This window comes from Dioscorea cayenensis, chromosome 7 (assembly GCF_009730915.1).
Source record: "Dioscorea cayenensis subsp. rotundata cultivar TDr96_F1 chromosome 7, TDr96_F1_v2_PseudoChromosome.rev07_lg8_w22 25.fasta, whole genome shotgun sequence".
In the NCBI taxonomy this organism is placed as follows: Eukaryota; Viridiplantae; Streptophyta; class Magnoliopsida; order Dioscoreales; family Dioscoreaceae; genus Dioscorea; species Dioscorea cayenensis.
The window spans coordinates 770,449-787,176 of record NC_052477.1 but is presented as its reverse complement, the minus strand read 5'-3'; the positions used below and the strand labels follow the sequence as shown (position 1 = coordinate 787,176).

Below are 16,728 nucleotides of genomic sequence, written 5' to 3'. Positions count from 1 at the left end.
ATGAACACTATTAAATAATTAATAATGTTAGTAAATAATTGAAATAATCTCAACATTCCAGTTATCTAGACAGTAACTATATTTTTAAAATTAAATCAAACTAAATAAATAAAAAAATAAATGCAACAGTTTTAGTTATAGCAAGTCAAAGTTGAAATACATTATAGTGTATGTGATTTCACTTACAGTCACAGACAACTAAATATTTCTTTGTGTATGTTGTTTCAGTCTTGTTGTGATTTTTTGTAATTATCTTTTATTAATGTTAGTTGTTTATTATTTATTTTAAAAAATTATTAATTAAAATTAATTAATATTTTCAATGTTATATAATTGGGCCTTGTCCAAGGCAAAAATGTGTTGGACTGGGCCTTGCACACTTTAAACTGGCCGGGATTAGTAATGGATCATTATCGGGTCATTTTATCATTAACAAAGATCCGAATCCGTTTAATTTTTGGTTGTTATTGAATTGAAATCTCATCGCGAGAGATCCGAAATCCGTTAAATGTTTGGATGCGGATCTAAATGAAACTGATCGCTTAGATCCACATACTGACATACCCAATATCTCGCTACCGGATCGTATTCTTATTCTTATAGATCCGCTAAAACATCCGACATCATTGCCATTTTCGAATGCGGATCCGCAGGTGGCTAAATAAGGAAACGGGTTTCTATCGAAGCGGATATTTAAATATCCGAAACCCGTTGCATTCCATTGCGGATCCGGAGCGTATCGAAAATCCGTTAAATGTTCGGATGCGGATCTAAACTAAACTGATTGTTTGGATCCACATACCCAATATCTCCCTACCGGATCGGATTCTTATTCTTATAGATCCGCTAAAAGATCCGACATCATTGTCATTTTCGAAGGCGGATCCGCAGGTGGCTAAATAAGGAAACTGGAAACAGGTTTCTATCGAAACGGATATTTAAAGATCCGAAACCCGTTACATTCGATTGCGGATCCGGATCGTATCCAAAATCCGTTAAAAGTCCATCACTATAGAAGTGAATGGGGTCTTCGTCCCGGTGTATAGATCCGTTGAGGAGAGGGTTAGGGTTCTTGTTTGAGAGGGAAGCTTCAATCCCATGCTCTGATTTCTGGCGGAGCTCGAGATCGAGGAGAATGGGGATTAAGGATGTTTTTCTTTGCCTTTTGGTCGCCATTTCGGTGTGCTCGGCTGCTGCCAATTCGATCCATGGATGCGGTGGATTCATTGAGGTGATCTGAATGCTTTAAACTTTGTTTGTAGTGTAGGATTTGGTTTATGGAGGTGTTTTTGATGAATCTTTGTTTGATTCTTGTTTTCTAGGCGAGTCCGACGCTGATCAAAGCTAGGAAGACAACTGATGCGAAGCTGGATTACTCGCACATTACTGTATGATTGTCTCTTACTTTGTTGTGATGTGTTTTCTTTGCGTAGAGCAATGTTTTTAGTATGATTTTTAATGAAATTTAGCATCTTGAAACTCTTTTTGAATGTTTAAGTGTATAGTTTAAGAATTCGTTGTATTAGTAGATGTGTTATTTGCGTCATAATTGTCAACATGCCATTCTTGCTTTTCGATTCGCTTCTTCATGAAGATAGTTACGGTACTTGATGCCATTCCTGTGAGTGCTGCTAAATTGTGGAGACTCTGTTATTGGTTATATGAGTATTCAATTTTTGACAGGATTAGAAATAAATTATTGCACATTTTGGATTCACTTATTCATGAAGATAGGTAAGGTACTCCATACCATCCCTATGAGTGCTGCTAAATTGTGGAGATTCTGTTATTGGTTAAATGAATGTTCATGTGTTCACAGAATTAGAAATAAATTATTGTACATTGTTGCAGGTTGAGCTTCGCACGATAGATGGACTAGTCAAGGAGAGGACTCAGTGTGCTCCCAATGGTTATTACTTCATCCCTGTATATGATAAGGTTTTCTTTCTTTTATTACTCGTTCCATCAGTTGTCTTTATTTCCAATTGTGTCGCTTATTCATATATGACCGTAATCTGGTTCCATTTTCAATTGAATTTCAAAATGAACTATTGAAATGCAAAACGTTTAAGTTTACACTATCTAAAACTGTCTGGGTTGTTGCCTGCCAAAGTTGAGGATTTGGTCATGCTTCTTGAAATCTGTATCATACTCTGTGCTTATTGATGAACAACAGTCTTAGTTTTAGATATGTACAAATTTGCACCTTGTTAGAAGCCTTGCAAGCATTTGAAGGGCAGGTGTCTTGCACAGGAAGTGCCTGTAATAATTTTCATTTTACTTGTCTGCATAATTTTTTGGTTCACTGACTCTGTAAGTTTTGGACTTTTGAGCATGTTTTTTGTGGCTTCTGTTTTCTTTGGGTTTGTGATTTGATTCCCCTATCTTATTTTTTCCACGTGACAAGCTTTCTGGCGTCCTTTCCATGTGTGCCTCTGCTTTTATTGCAAGCCATGATTTGGCAAATCTGTATTTAACCCGTTAATCTTTTTTTCTGGTTTCGTTTTGTTTCTTTGAGGTACAGTACTTGCTAAACGAAAGAACATATGTAGTTCACTTTAAGTTTATTCACTTTTATTTGGTGGCAGTTTTAAGCTGCTTAACACTATAGTGCTAAAGGATCTTTGAGTTTCTCTGTGTATGGCCTTCATTTTTAGTTCCAATTTGAGATTAGCAAAATGATATATTGATATGTGGGGTGGCCAATTAAGATGTAGCAGTTTCGGCTAAGTTGACTAGTGCTGCAGCTTGAGATGTGGTTGTCTCAAATTGCTTTTACCACTATTCCATTTTTGTATTAAATAGATTGAGATTAATAAAAATGAGAAGGTTATACACATTTGGTTCTTGAGATTAAGGAGAATTATCACAGGAAGTTGATTCATCACAATTTCTACAAAAACTACTTTATGATTTACTACCTCCATCTGCTCATCGGGGCAGTGGTTTGAGAGCATTTTTTACATTTGTTCTTTCACATATCTTGTTTATTATATGTTGATCTAACTTCTAAAAAATTTCTTCTAGTGTATTGGCAAATTCATAGGTTCAATTCCCGTTGGATGTACACCAATGGGAACATTCAATAAGTCTTCTGAATAAATTAATATTGCAATCATCTAATGCGGCCCATGCGGGGTAATCAAAAGAAACTTAGTGTAAGAGTTAGATGTAAGAGATAACCGAGCATGGTTGTTACCTGTAGGGGGTTTAGATGTTCACTAGTGATTTGAATACTTGAACAGAAAGCAAGAAAGGTTGTTATTAAATTTAGCTGGTGCTGCACATGTATCATTAACCAAAATGGCATTAAATGAGCAAATATAAGACTTTGACTGGCTCAAAATTTTTCAGAATTTGGGAATTTGGGCATGAACAAATTTGCTGCTTTAATTGAAAAAGTGTAATGGTGGTTAGATTAGTTTGAGAAGAGAGCATGTTATTGAGGGAGGGGATTATGGTTGAGAGGTTGGCATTTTCTACCAATTTGACATTTCTAGCTAGAATAGTTAGTATGGGAGGTTGGATATATGTGATGGTCTTTGGCACTTGTGCTAGCATGACACCCATGATAAACTGATGTGAAATAAACAGGTAGGCTGTGACATCCTCTGTATGTAGGTTGGGTGCTTTCTTTTGTGTTAGCACATTGAGCATTGAGGACCATATCTTATAAAAATGGCAATTTGTAATTAAAGGAGTATTTCCTATTCAAAATTTTCCTTAGTTCTTTTGAGGATTTTTCCTTCCTAATTCATTTTGGCATAATGCAGGGTTCATTCATCATCAAAGTTGTTGGACCTGATGGTTGGTCATGGAACCCTGCTAATGTGAGTCAAAGATTGCTTCTAACTGGAAGTTGTTCCTTCTGTTTCATATGGATATCCCTCCTTTTCTTTAACACATAGTAGTAATAGTGTTTTCTTAAACATGTGATGAACTTTAGCAGCCTTTTGCAGGTTCCGGTTGTTGTGGATAGCAATGGCTGTAATGCAAATGCAGATATCAACTTTCAATTTACAGGGTTTGTAGTTGTTTTGGGAAAATATTTTAATTTCTGTTTATTAATTTGATTGGAGAGTTATGTTCTTTCAGCATGTTACTCCCTATCAATGTTCAATTGTATTTCCAGGTTTATGATTACAGGAAGGGTTAAGGGAGCTGTTGGTGGTAAAAGCTGTTCTAAAAAGGATGGAGGCCCTTCTGATGTAAAGGTTCAACTCTTATCGCCCTCTGATGATGTCATTGCATCTGCTTTCACATCCACAACAGGGGATTATTCATTTGTGAACATAGCTCCAGGTTCTGTTTGCCAACTATTTACCAGCCTTTTTGCCTGTAGACATAATGTCCTGTTGTTTTAGTCTTCTCTGCTTCAATGACAATATTTTGTGGCTTTTATGTTTGCTTTTCTTTTGCAGGAAAGTACAAGTTGCATGCATTTCATCCTAATTTAGGAATTGAAGTTCGAGGTGCTGCAGAGGTTTGAGACTGTAGTATGAATTTTCATATAGCAGGAGTCCAATTTCTGGTTGCTTATTGCACCTTTTCTTAAATTATTACAGGTTGAGTTGGGGTATGGAAATGCTGCGGTCAATGACATTTTTTTCGTCTCCGGTTATGATATCAGTGGCTTTGTTGTTGCTCAGGTATTGTTGTTATTCTTAAGGACATCTGCTTGCAGCAATACCATTCCTTCTTTATGAATTGCTTTGGTTATTTCATTTTCTGTGGTGTCTTGCAACATAGGCATTTAAATTATATGGTTGATAAAAAAAATTCATTCTCTCCAATTCAAAGATCTAGAAACTATAAATTTTGAGGCCTGGCATCAGAATGCAAAGAGATTTCATTTATTCAGAAATTGTAGATTTTCAATCCTCAACCATACCTGTAACTGATTAGTCCACTGAATGACTAATGCCCTGGACCGGTGTCAAATGAAATAGAAGTTTTCTATTTGATGAGCTACTACTGTACTGTAAAACATAGCTATGATATTATTTGAAATGTTGATTTATATTTCAGTGTTTTATAGAATGCGTATTGGTGGCTAGGTCTTCCCCGTATTGGGCACTGTATCTAGCTCTATCATGCATGTCTAATTTCTGATACTTTATGGCTCGTTGTTGTAGCTTTTTCAAGTCAACTCCAGTGGTTTGGTTTGTTCTTATTTACATAATGCCTTTATGGACCTGGGAAGCAATCTTGATCAAAACTTTCTATGAAATTTTTTGTGATCTAGCATGTTTATATCTTGATTGTTCTTGAAATTGCTTTTGAATATTAGATTTCTACCTGAACCTGACTTTGTTTGAAGACTTTGTGGACGTCTAAGTTAAATGTATGGACAACAGTAAATAGTACTTTGTTTCTTTCACCTCACTAATTAGGGCTGGGAGACACATAGCATTTCACAAACTTTGATGCGATCTTTCACCATCAAATGTACATGACAAGTTCTGCTAGTAATTGTGCCTTCCTTCACATGAGCTACCATGGTCTAGTAATATTACATGGTCAATCATACTTTACTTGTTAGATCATAGTTTGTTGAAATTGGCCAGCATTGGAAGAGTTTGCCTGAGAACTTTTGCAAACTTAAATGTAACTTATTATGGGGCAGGGAAATCCAATTTTGGGAGTTCACATATATTTACATTCAAATGATGTGTCAAAAGTGCCTTGTCCTCAAGGGGTTGGTGATGCCTTGCATCAAGAAAGAGCTCTTTGTCATGTGATATCAGATGCAGATGGAAAGTTCACTTTCAGTTCAATACCTTGTGGTAAAATTTTATTGTTTGTTTATTTTTTTTTGTGATTTTCCTTTTTTAACTTTTTATTAATTAAATTTCATCTTATAGGGTCATCAATTTTTTACTATTGAAGTATACAAGTTTCTTCATGTATGGTTGTCACTGTTCTTCTATGTGCCTATGCTCTTTTAAATGTCTAAAATTAAAATCAGAATATCTGGATATTATTGAGGTAGTATGCTATTCAGAGACAATGATGGTTCATAAAACAGAGTTATTTGCTTTTCATGGATATCTAGGATATCTTTGGTTGTCTATTTTCTGTTTCTTTGCTTCATGTGATTTTCCAACTTCCTATTTGTCAGTATGCTCATTTGGCAACTTCAGCCAACTGTTTGATTTCTCTCCACTTATCAGCAACTTGAACACATAGTAAAAATGTCTCATAATGGTTCTTTTTAATTTTACATTCTATGTTCTTCATTATCTGAAGCTTCTCATTTTTAAATTGCATATTTTGTAAATTCCAAAGGTGCATCCATGCTCCTACTTACCATGTTTCATTGTGAGATTCCAATGCATATTTTAAGGAAATTATGGCATTTGGTAAATCCACATTCAGGTCAGGTGCTCACTTAAGTTCAGCATTTGGTGAGTATTTATTGCTTGGGCCATTTTACGTTTTAAATTCTCATAGGTATCTTAGTTTTGGATTGGCCAAAGGTTTGCTAGCTTATCTAAGTCTCCATGTCATCGATATTACATCCACTGCCTTAATCTTGTCTTTTCTTTGATGGCTGTGACCGTTACACAATTAACAAGTCCCTTTTCCAATTATCCAGCATGATTTGTACCTTTGCGTTCCTTATCTTTTGTCTTTAATAAAAAATTAGTAGAATGGAAATCATCTGATTTTGGTTGTAGCAAGGTCTTCATTTTTCCCTTATTCTGGAAGCTATATTTTGGTTCAGGCTAAGTTTCTCATTACTTGTACCATGATATCAAATCCATTTTGTTCACAATGTTGTTTTTCTTGATGTGCTTATAGGTGTTTATGAGCTTGTACCATATTATAAGGGAGAGAATACAGTTTTTGATGTTTCACCTCGTTCAGTGGTTGTATCTGTGGAGCATTGCCATGTTACTATTCCTGAGAAGTTTCAGGTTTGATCTACTGTTCTCATTCTTCATTCTGCATATATGCGTTCTATGATATTCATGTTGGCCTTTATATTATTACAGTTTTTATTGTCATGTTCCAAATCTGGTTATCATGAAGTACATATGGTTATATATATTTTTCCTCTACCTTCATAAATCTTTGTTGTGATCTATATGTGAAATGGTTATGTTTGCTAGGAGTTTCATTTTTCAATGAAACTAATAATATGATATATGATGCCTGAAATAATATTTATGAGAAGGCATTAACTCTTATTTAAAAAAAAAATAGCACTTCTAGATTTGAACGTATATTTCTACGACCTGACATAGGTCAGAAATAGGTACAAACCATTTTCTGCAATGCTAGCACCTAATGGTCAAACAACAGTCTAGAGGTGTATTTCTTCTTCCCGTGTCACTACTTTGGACATTCTTTCTGGTGGCTTAAACAAATAAAAAATGATTCCATTCTTTGATCCTCACTGGTATTGAAGGTCCTGTTCATATCTTAGGTATTGTGTCCCATTTTATGTATAAGATCTCTGGAATTTAAGGAATTTATATTGCATAATGTTGGAAGTATACCCATTTCTGTGAGGTTGGCTGCAGTGTATGTAAGTACTAGTGCTATTTCTTTATGTATATAGTAAGACATAGGACTAGCTTGTGCGTCTCTTGACAGGTTACAGGATTTTCTGTTGGTGGTCGTGTTGTTGATGGGAATAATGTTGGAGTTGAAGGTGCGAAAGTTATGGTAGATGGGCAACCCAAGGCAATCACTGATGGACAAGGGTTTTACAAGCTTGATCAAGTAATTTTCTATAATTATTTTCTACTTAACCTTGATTTATATGAAGAGTTGTTTTTGTCAACTTGAACTCTTTTATTTTCTCTATTTCCTTAAGCTGGAACCCATGCAATAATCATTTAGATCCCACAAACTCTGATATATGGGTATGGCATAATAGAAGGCAAAATATATATGAAGCCATAATTGCTCTTATCCTAACCAGAAAATCTTTATTTTGCTGTATGGTTGTAGCCTAATATAATTCTTAATATGGCCTGCCTGCACAATGCCCTATCTGCCTTGTTCAGCAAAATACTTGCATTTGCAGGGTGATATTTCATATTCCTGTTTAGGGATGGCAACGAGTCGGGTCGGATCGGGTGCGGGTTTTGCCATACCGCACCCACACTCACTACTCCGACCCCATACCCGAACCCGAACCCGGGGGTTTTCAAAACCTCAACCCACACCCGCACCCGACGGGTAATCGGGTACCCGTGGGGATACCCGCCCTGCCATGTCACTATTTAAAAATATTTAAAATAAAATTAAAATACCAAGTAAAAATTTAAAATGTCAATCCAAAATCATAGTTTTTTTTTTTAATGAACACCATAGAGTAGGAATTTAAAAAAACCCTAACAAAAAAAATTGAATATATATAATTGGGTATATTTGTTAATTAAATTTCAGGTTCGGGTTCGGGTTCGGGTCGGGTATTAGGATTCCCATACCCGCATCCGCTTTATATTAGTCGGGTTTTACCCGAACCTGACCCGAAACCCGGTCAAACCGGATTTTCGCTATCAAACTCGGGTCGGGTGGGGTTGGGTTTGATGATTATTGCCATCCCTATTCCTGTTCATTAATGTAATCAACGTGTTTTGGGCTTGCTGCATTCTTCTTGACAGGATAATTTCATTTATTTTAGATCTTTATTTTATCATGGCATTTGTAGTTCCAAATGTTCAACTGATCCTAGTTATCTGCCTTCATCACGCATTAATCTTTAAATTTCAAGACAATAAATCTTGTTTCTTTCAATTGTATCCACTCTTTTGGGGAAAGTGAAGTTCAAATTCTGGAGAAGGCCACTATCTTGTAAAATCATCTAACTTGGGGAAAGTGAAATTCATCTATAAGCTGCAGATATGATCTTTCACTTTGGACAAATTGAAGAAGCATATTCTTTTCCTACTTGATTTATTTATCTGGAATCTATTATCGATTTTATAGAGCTTCATTCATAGATGTTATATGATTTTGTTAGCCTGTTTGTGTGTGGGAGAATGACAAATAATTTTTTATTTTATTAGGTTACATCCAAGCATTACTCTATATTGGCAGAGAAAACTCACTACAAGTTCCGTGTTCTAGAGAATTTCTTGGTAAGACATGTATTTCTAGCTGATATCACTTTCAATTTTAAAGTTTTTGTGCTTTAGTAAAGTATACCTTTTTTTTTGGCTTTATTTCTAGTTGATTCTTGCATTGTTCTGATCTTTCTTTGAAGCTGATCTGATGTTCTTTCTGACTGTTTGTTTGTTTTTCTATATGAATATTCGTTCACTTTCTTATAATAATGATGATGATGATTACATTATAAATAGCATTGCCTTTTGTTGTTTCAATGTTTTTTCTTACTGCAATCATTTTGACAAAAATTAAATTTATCTATCAGGTTCTTCCAAACTTGGCTTTCATTGATGACATCAAGGCTATCCACTATGATATCTGTGGTGTTGTACGAATGGTCACCCCAAATTCAAAAGTAAAGGTAATTGGTTATTTTGCTCTCTCTTCCAAGTGAAAAGTCATATTTTTTTGTTTATGATTTTCTGTTCATTACTAAATTGGTGGTATAATGTCTAGGTTGCGCTAACTCATGGGCCTGAAAGTGTCAAACCCCAAATGAAACTGACAAAAGAGGATGGAAGTTTCTGTTTTGAGGTATTTTTGACTGTCCTTGTCTTTTTGCCTGGTGTCCTTTTATGCTTTCCTTACTTTCTTATTTGATGTACTTATTTCAAATTTGACAAAATTCAAACTTTATCATCAATTGGATTGCTTATTCTCTAAGTATTTTCATGTATTGCCTATTCATATCTATGCATTTCCTTGGATTGTTTTTCACAGATACTGTTGAACTAGTATATTTTGATTTTAAAAATAACCCAGGTTTTTTTGTAATTTCCGTTTTGAAAAATGTTTAGGCATAATTCTAAAGAAATTGACTTTGACTTATTTCAATTACTTACCACAGAAGTTCTGTTTAGATGGAAATACCTTTGTTGGGAGTATTTTTGTGTTCGATGTGCAGTATTTTTATTTTACATTTATTTTACCGTCATATGCTTAAAGTAACTGATTTATAAATTTTACAGTGGACAGAGTGGTTTGATATGCTTCAAATTTCTGACTTAAATCTTATTGTATTATTTGGATCTTTTCTTGTATTGCATGCTGAGATTTCCGTTAGAATGAAACCTATTTGGGCTGGAAGGTTTATATTTACATGGTTTAAATGGCTTATTGATGATGTGCCATATAGATGAGAATTTTTTTTTTTAATTTTTTTATCTTCCTTGTACTCAGTAAATTTATTAATCTTTTGTTATTTGACATGTAGGTCCCTCCCGGTGAATATCGGCTATCTGCTCTGCCAATAAAATCAGAAAGTTCTTCCAGCCTTATATTCTCACCTTCGTATGTTGATGTGAAAGTTAACAGCCCTGTGCTTAATGTAGAATTTTTTCAGGTGAGGATCTCTATTTAGAGTAAGTTATTATTATTTATTAGTGTTAGACACCTGTGGTGGGTGGATCTTGCTTTATTTGTGTGGGCTACATAGATCCTTTCAGAAGTTTGCAGAGAATGTGGAACTTCGAAAAAGTGATTAGTTTCTAAAATTACATTCTGCCACCCATTTGCAGGCTCAGGTTAATATTCAAGGCTCTGTGCTTTGCAAGGAGAACTGCCAGTCCATATCTGTTTCACTAGTTAGACTTGTTGGTAAAGGCATGGAGGAAAAAAAGACAACTATAGTGGATGATAAAAGTGGCAACTTCATGTTTGCAAAAGTCTTCCCTGGGAAGTACTTCCTTGAGGTCTGCTACTTTTCTGATCTTTGTTCACACAGCAAACTGCTTCAGTTGTTGATAGGCCACAATTAAAAGATATATTTCTTTTTGGCAGCAACATATGAACTATTGATATCTTATGTGCGCATCTATATTATACTGGCGTATGTTTAGTTTATATACTGAATATTATTTTCTGGTTATCCTTCCTTCTTTTTCTCCAATTTATACACAGGTCAGACATGGTTCTTCATTGATAAATCCTAAGGAGGATGATTGGTGCTGGGATCGGAGTGTGATTAACTTGGATGTTGGTATTGAGGATATCAAAGGAGCTGTCTTCATGCAGAAAGGCTATTGGATAGATGTAATTTCTACTCACAATACCGATGCATACATCCGCGGGCCTGATTCTTCTCGTGTTGATTTGCTGATAAAGGTGGTTTTGCTGATGAGTAAATTTTGCAACTAAAACCATAAATACTTAATGTTCTAATGCATAACTGAATTCAAGTGCTATTTAAACGGTCCAATTGATCTCAGTTCTTGGCATGCAGAAAGGGTCACAAAGAATTTGTGTCGAGTCTTCTGGAGTCCATGAGCTTCATTTTGTTAATTCATGTATTTTCTTTGGAAGTTCATCGGTGGAGTTTGATACAAAAAATCCTTTGGTTTATTCCTTGCCCTCCTCTTTTTGTTTATTTTTTGGTTACTTATACTGAATTTGCTATTTGACTCTTCATTGGCTTACAGCAGTTAGTTATTTTTGCAGCCCTTACATCTCACTGGTGAAAAATACCTTGTCCGGGGAGAGATCCATTTTGACCCGATCATAGGTTTGGATGAATCTGATTTATCTGAGAGCATTATTCTGGATGTAATTAATAAAGACGGCAGTGTTCGTGACATTATTCATCCAAGACTCATCCCCGGTGGAAGTGGCCAGCAAGGCCGTGTCTATGAATACTCAGTTTGGTCTGATCTTGGTGAGGAGTTTGTCTTTGTTCCTCGTGACTTAAGGTATGTATGTGCATTCTATAATGATTAATAAGACCATATCCAGTGTGCTTTAACCATTTCTCTTTCTCAAAGATAAGAAATTTGTTTCTTTTGGTAGAATAAATTAACTCTCATGATATATGCATATATATATAGCATGTTGCAATTGTCTTGAATGGTCTGGTGGGTACAAGGTTCATGGTTGGTTTCCACTGATGTGTATCCACTCTGATGCTTGCAGGGACACTAGTGAAAAGAAGATTCTGTTTTATCCAAGACAGCGCCATGTGAGTAGGTTTTTATGTTTTATCAAAAATATAGTAATTTAAAATATAATCTCACGTGCTAAAAAAATGGCAGGTGTCAGTCAGCAGCGATGGTTGCCAATCTGATATTTCACCAATTGCTGGCCGATTTGGGTTGTATATCAGTGGATCAGTATCTCCGGCTCTTTCTGGTGTTGATATAAAAATTTTAGCATTAGGTGACAGCAGCAATGCTCCTTTAAAGGAAGGTGACCTGGCATTGGATACCAAGACAGGAGAAGATGGCTCTTTTGTTGCTGGACCTCTGTATGATGATACAAGTTATAAGGTTGAAGCTTCAATGGTATGCATTTCATAAGACCAAAATCCTTGACTTCAAGCTATCTTTATGTGTTTCACTAGATTAGTTATATCAATTGTGAAACTGAATATCACCCACATTGTGTGTTTTTTTTTTATTCAAATGGTATTTGTTTTTCCAACTGATGAAATAGGTGGCTCATATACACATATAAATCAGTGTATATTTTGAGTTGAGTTTTTACCGATCAATTTCTGTAGCCTGACATAAGAACAACACTCTGAAAAGACGGTTCTGACTAGCTTATTAGGTTACTAATATCAAGAGTGCTTGTTTTAGCTTATAGTTGTCCTTCTTGTTGTTTTTGTTATAAAGCTGAATTCTGGCCATTTCAGTAATTGCTATTCCTCAGCAATCTGGGCGTATCACCTTTTCCAGGTGAAGAAACCTGTTTGCAAGCGAGGGTATTTATGTGTGTGTTAGAATCCTCACATTGATGTGGCCCTTGTTCACTAGCTTTGTTAGTAGTAGGCATTGAAACATTATTACAGGGCTAGGAATTTTCTCATGGGTTTTGCTGGGTTTGCCATCATTTATCTTATGCGCGCCACATTTTATATCTTTTAGAATCCCTTGTAACCTTCATGATTAACCGATAGAGGATAACCTCCAAACCTAGAGGTTGCTCAATACTTCAAACAATGGAAAGAACCCAGTGTGTTGGCTATGGATCTGAATCGGAAGCCATCCGGGTAGGTGTCCTAACAACTACTAGTGACATCTAAACTCTTAAGGGTGTCTTTATTGTCTCTTTTTTAAGAGCTTGTTGTCTGGATTTGGACTATTTAAGCCTCTCTGCTGGTAAAATAAATGGATGGAAGTTGCTTTTGATATAAAATAGCAAATGAATGAACTAGCTATTTTCCACAGTAATTAGGACTTGTCATCATCTATGTATTAATAGCTAGTTCATTTGCTACACTTAAAAATCTCCATACATTCTAGCTTCTTTACCTGATTGTTGTGATTTAACTTAGAAATTTCTCACTGCCTTATGACTGATGTAGATGTGATCTGTTTATAGCTTTGTTCTGATTTTTATTATTTGTTTATCATGATGATGATGATGATGATGATTGTTATTATTATTATTATTATACAGGCTGGTTATCATATCAAACAAGTGGGACCATATTCATTCACTTGTCAGAAGCTTGGCCAAATATTGGTTTATATAAAAGATGGAAAAGAACATGGTGAAGTGTTTCCATCTGTTCTGTTATCTCTGAGTGGTGAGGATGGCTACCGTAACAACTCGATCAGTGGGCCTGGTGGTGCTTTCAAATTTGATAACTTGTTTCCTGGGAGTTTCTACCTTCGACCACTGCTGAAGGTGCTTAATTTTCCTTTATTTATCGTGAAAATTTTATTTAATGAATCTTGGTCAATTTTAGAATATGCTGGTTAGTTTGCTGTGTTTTCCTCGAGTTCTTCCATGAAGGTAAGCTTATAATTTAAGTGTGGTTGCTTGAACATCATCCTTTAGATTTTCTATCTATTGATTCATAAGCTATCCAATCATCTTTCTAATCAAAGAAAATGAATATTATAGCTATTTTTTCGGTTTTCCAAGTAAATGAATAATTGGAGGTGTGAAAGCCACAAAAGCTTCCATCTTAGTTCATTAGATTTTAGGTTACTATTAGGGTCTAAATTTAGGATTAGTTTATAACTTTTCTTTTCTTTTATAGGAGTATTCATTTTCTCCTGCAGCAGTGGCAATAGAATTGGGTTCTGGTGAATCTAAAGTGGTTGTTTTCCATGCAACACGTGTTGCTTACAGGTTTGTCAATTTTGTTCTTACATTTATAGAACATTTGAATTTTTTGTTAATTCACTAACACGGAAGGTGCTTTAAGCTTTGGGACAAATGTTCTTGTGAGTTATCTTGCTTTATTTAATAACGCCAGAAATTGAAGATCTAGTGAAATGATATATGATATGTAGGGTACCAACCATGGTATTTTGTCGGTCTAATAATGATTGAAAGTTGGCAAACCCCTTGAAATCTTTGTTCTCTCAACCAATTTACTTGTTGGGTATACCTTTGGATCCTCCAAATACTTCATAACTTGATTTTGGTGTTGTCCTTTTAACAAATAAGTGGTTTTGCATAACCAATTAATTATTTTCCAGCTACAGATAGCTTCTTTTGGTGCATGTCCATATCGATAAAATCTCAAAGCCGGTGACTCTCTTACAGTTTCCTTGCACATGTGACAAGTGTTCATCATTGCTGTAATCTTCAAATGTTTAAACCTTCCCTTGTTTACTCTTTCTGGGTGACCTATTTTTCAATTCCTTTTTTGTTCTTTCTTGTTTCAATTGCTTGGTTTGGTGTTGTATTATCTATTGTGCTTCTTTATGATGATTTTATAACCACACCATAAGATTGTTTGTTGGACCACTTGGATGCTGTAAACCATTCCACTTCTTTGTTTTTGCTAGTATAATATTTCTGACTGTTTTTATAACATGTTTGTATCTTTGACATATTTCTGCTTTTAGTGCTACGGGAAGTGTTTCATTACTATCTGGGCAGCCTAAAGAAGGGATTTATGTTGAAGCACGGTCAGAATCTAAAGGATATTATGAAGAAGCTTCTACTGATCCCTCAGGAAATTTCCGTCTCAGAGGGCTTCATCCAGACACCACTTATACAATAAAGGTCGCGGTAAAGGATCCCGGAGTCATGGGAATTGAAAGAGCATCTCCTGATGCTATTTCTATTAATGTGAGTTCTTGTTAGCATTTTTCCTGGTTCCTGATTTTCAAACTATATTGGCATTCTGACTGATAAGATTTTCTGAAGCGTTATCACTGAATGAAATCTGATTTGTGATCCTTGTATACTGTTCTGCTGAATGATCAAGCATGGTATGCTTATAAAATTGTCCATTCTGGATCAGGTTGGATCTGAGGACATTAGAGGTGTCGATTTTGTTGTATTTGAGCAGCCAGATATCACCATTCTAAGTGGCCACGTTGAAGGCGCTGATCTTGTTACCCTTCAGCCACATCTATCTGTGGAGATCAGATCAGCAAGTGATCCATCAAATATTGAATCTGCATTTCCTCTTCCACTTTCTTTCTTTTTTGAAATCCGCGATCTGCCGAAGGGAAAGCACCTTGTTCAACTTCGCTCAGGTCTCCCATCAAATGTTCACAAATTCGAAACTGAAGTTCTTGAAATTGATTTAGAAAAGCAACCCCAACTTCATGTAGGCCCACTCCGATATACATTTGAGGAGTATCATCACAAACAGGTATTGTAAACGTTGTTTGCATCCCGATATATCTGACATATATTCTGATGTGACTGTTATTATATGGAATCAATACGCATATTCTGAAATAGGTTTTAGCATATCATCAAAACCGTAGCCTGCCACTTTGTTCTCTATTATATATGGATCATTCATTTTAAAGTGTATTGCCACTCGGCGCACATCCACAGTTACTTTGCAAGGCAACTGGTCAATGCAAAATTCTTACCTAAATACTCTCTTGCAGGATCCAACCCCAGCCCCAGTGCTTCCGCTTATCGTTGGAGTTTGCGTTATTGCTCTTTTTATCAGTATGCCAAGGTGTGAATCTGAAATGTTATGATTACAGTACAAATTGGCTGCTATTGATTCTATCTTTTATTTTTATTGCCAATTTTCTTTTACAGGATAAAGGATTTGTACTCAATGGCTGTTGGAATGACTCCCATAGGTTCTAGTCCAGCTCCCACCAAGAAAGCAGAAGTGAAAAAACCATTTTTGAGAAGGAGGATATATTAGCCAGAAGTAAGCCTTTCTGTACTTTCATCCCATGGTAATTCTCGGTCTCGTATTTTTAACTTGGTCAAATTGAGTAAATCTTCACTGTAGAGCTTCTATCAATAGGAATTATATATCTCTAGAGGATGTTAAATTTTGATTATTGGTGACTTCATCTGACAATTAACAACAGGATGATTTGTCCCCAGGAGAACCAATTTTGTGAACTTGATTCTGGGATTCCTATGTGTTTTTTCCGAGGAAAAACATAGAACCTTTCCTATTAATTAATGTAACCCAGATGGTGATGATGTGTTTTATCAATTATAGATTTTCTGGAGTAGAGAACTCTGAATGTCCTCATTTTGGTGAGTCGAAATTATTCGGGGTGATATGTAGGCATCAAAGCTTCGACGAGGAAGATGGACAAATGAACTTATGGATTATCTTTTTGTAGTTGACCAATTTTCTAGTTAACAAGTTTATTTAACTAAAAAATATACCAGTGTTTTGAAAAAATAAAATCAGTTACATTGGTTCAATCTAAT

The 16,728-nt window shown here is 35.4% G+C and overlaps 1 protein-coding gene across 2 annotated transcripts; it reads left to right on the top strand.

Annotated features, from left to right (window-relative positions):
- The first annotated feature begins 1,016 nt into the window (after positions 1 to 1,016).
- Positions 1,017 to 16,626, top strand: LOC120264799 (nodal modulator 1). Of its 2 annotated transcripts, XM_039272644.1 has the most exons (28): positions 1,017 to 1,231; positions 1,323 to 1,388; positions 1,852 to 1,938; positions 3,774 to 3,830; positions 3,960 to 4,024; positions 4,133 to 4,302; positions 4,422 to 4,483; positions 4,566 to 4,649; positions 5,627 to 5,786; positions 6,805 to 6,920; positions 7,603 to 7,731; positions 9,027 to 9,098; positions 9,392 to 9,487; positions 9,583 to 9,660; positions 10,340 to 10,468; positions 10,644 to 10,817; positions 11,026 to 11,229; positions 11,348 to 11,461; positions 11,563 to 11,810; positions 12,031 to 12,076; positions 12,150 to 12,398; positions 13,519 to 13,749; positions 14,108 to 14,199; positions 14,925 to 15,150; positions 15,326 to 15,682; positions 15,930 to 16,003; positions 16,090 to 16,207; positions 16,511 to 16,626. In XM_039272644.1, the coding sequence occupies exons 1-27, from the start codon at positions 1,022 to 1,024 to the stop codon at positions 16,199 to 16,201; spliced, it is 3,708 nt and encodes a 1,235-aa protein (XP_039128578.1). In that variant the 5' UTR covers positions 1,017 to 1,021; the 3' UTR covers positions 16,202 to 16,207; positions 16,511 to 16,626. The 2 variants fall into 2 exon arrangements, with proteins under 2 accessions (XP_039128578.1, XP_039128577.1); XM_039272643.1 differs by lacking the exon at positions 16,511 to 16,626 and having other exon boundaries at positions 16,090 to 16,504.
- The last annotated feature ends 102 nt before the right edge of the window (positions 16,627 to 16,728 follow it).

What these genes read in the sequence shown, in the direction of transcription:
- LOC120264799 (XM_039272644.1), top strand. Translation starts at nt 1,022, where the DNA reads ATGGGGTCTTCGTCCCGGTGTATAGATCCGTTGAGGAGAGGGTTAGGG. An exon ending in CTATTCCTGAGAAGTTTCAG is followed by an intron (nt 6,921 to 7,602) that starts GTTTGATCTACT and finishes GTCTCTTGACAG; the next exon opens with GTTACAGGATTTTCTGTTGG. An exon ending in CTTTTTATCAGTATGCCAAG is followed by an intron (nt 16,004 to 16,089) that starts GTGTGAATCTGA and finishes TTTCTTTTACAG; the next exon opens with GATAAAGGATTTGTACTCAA.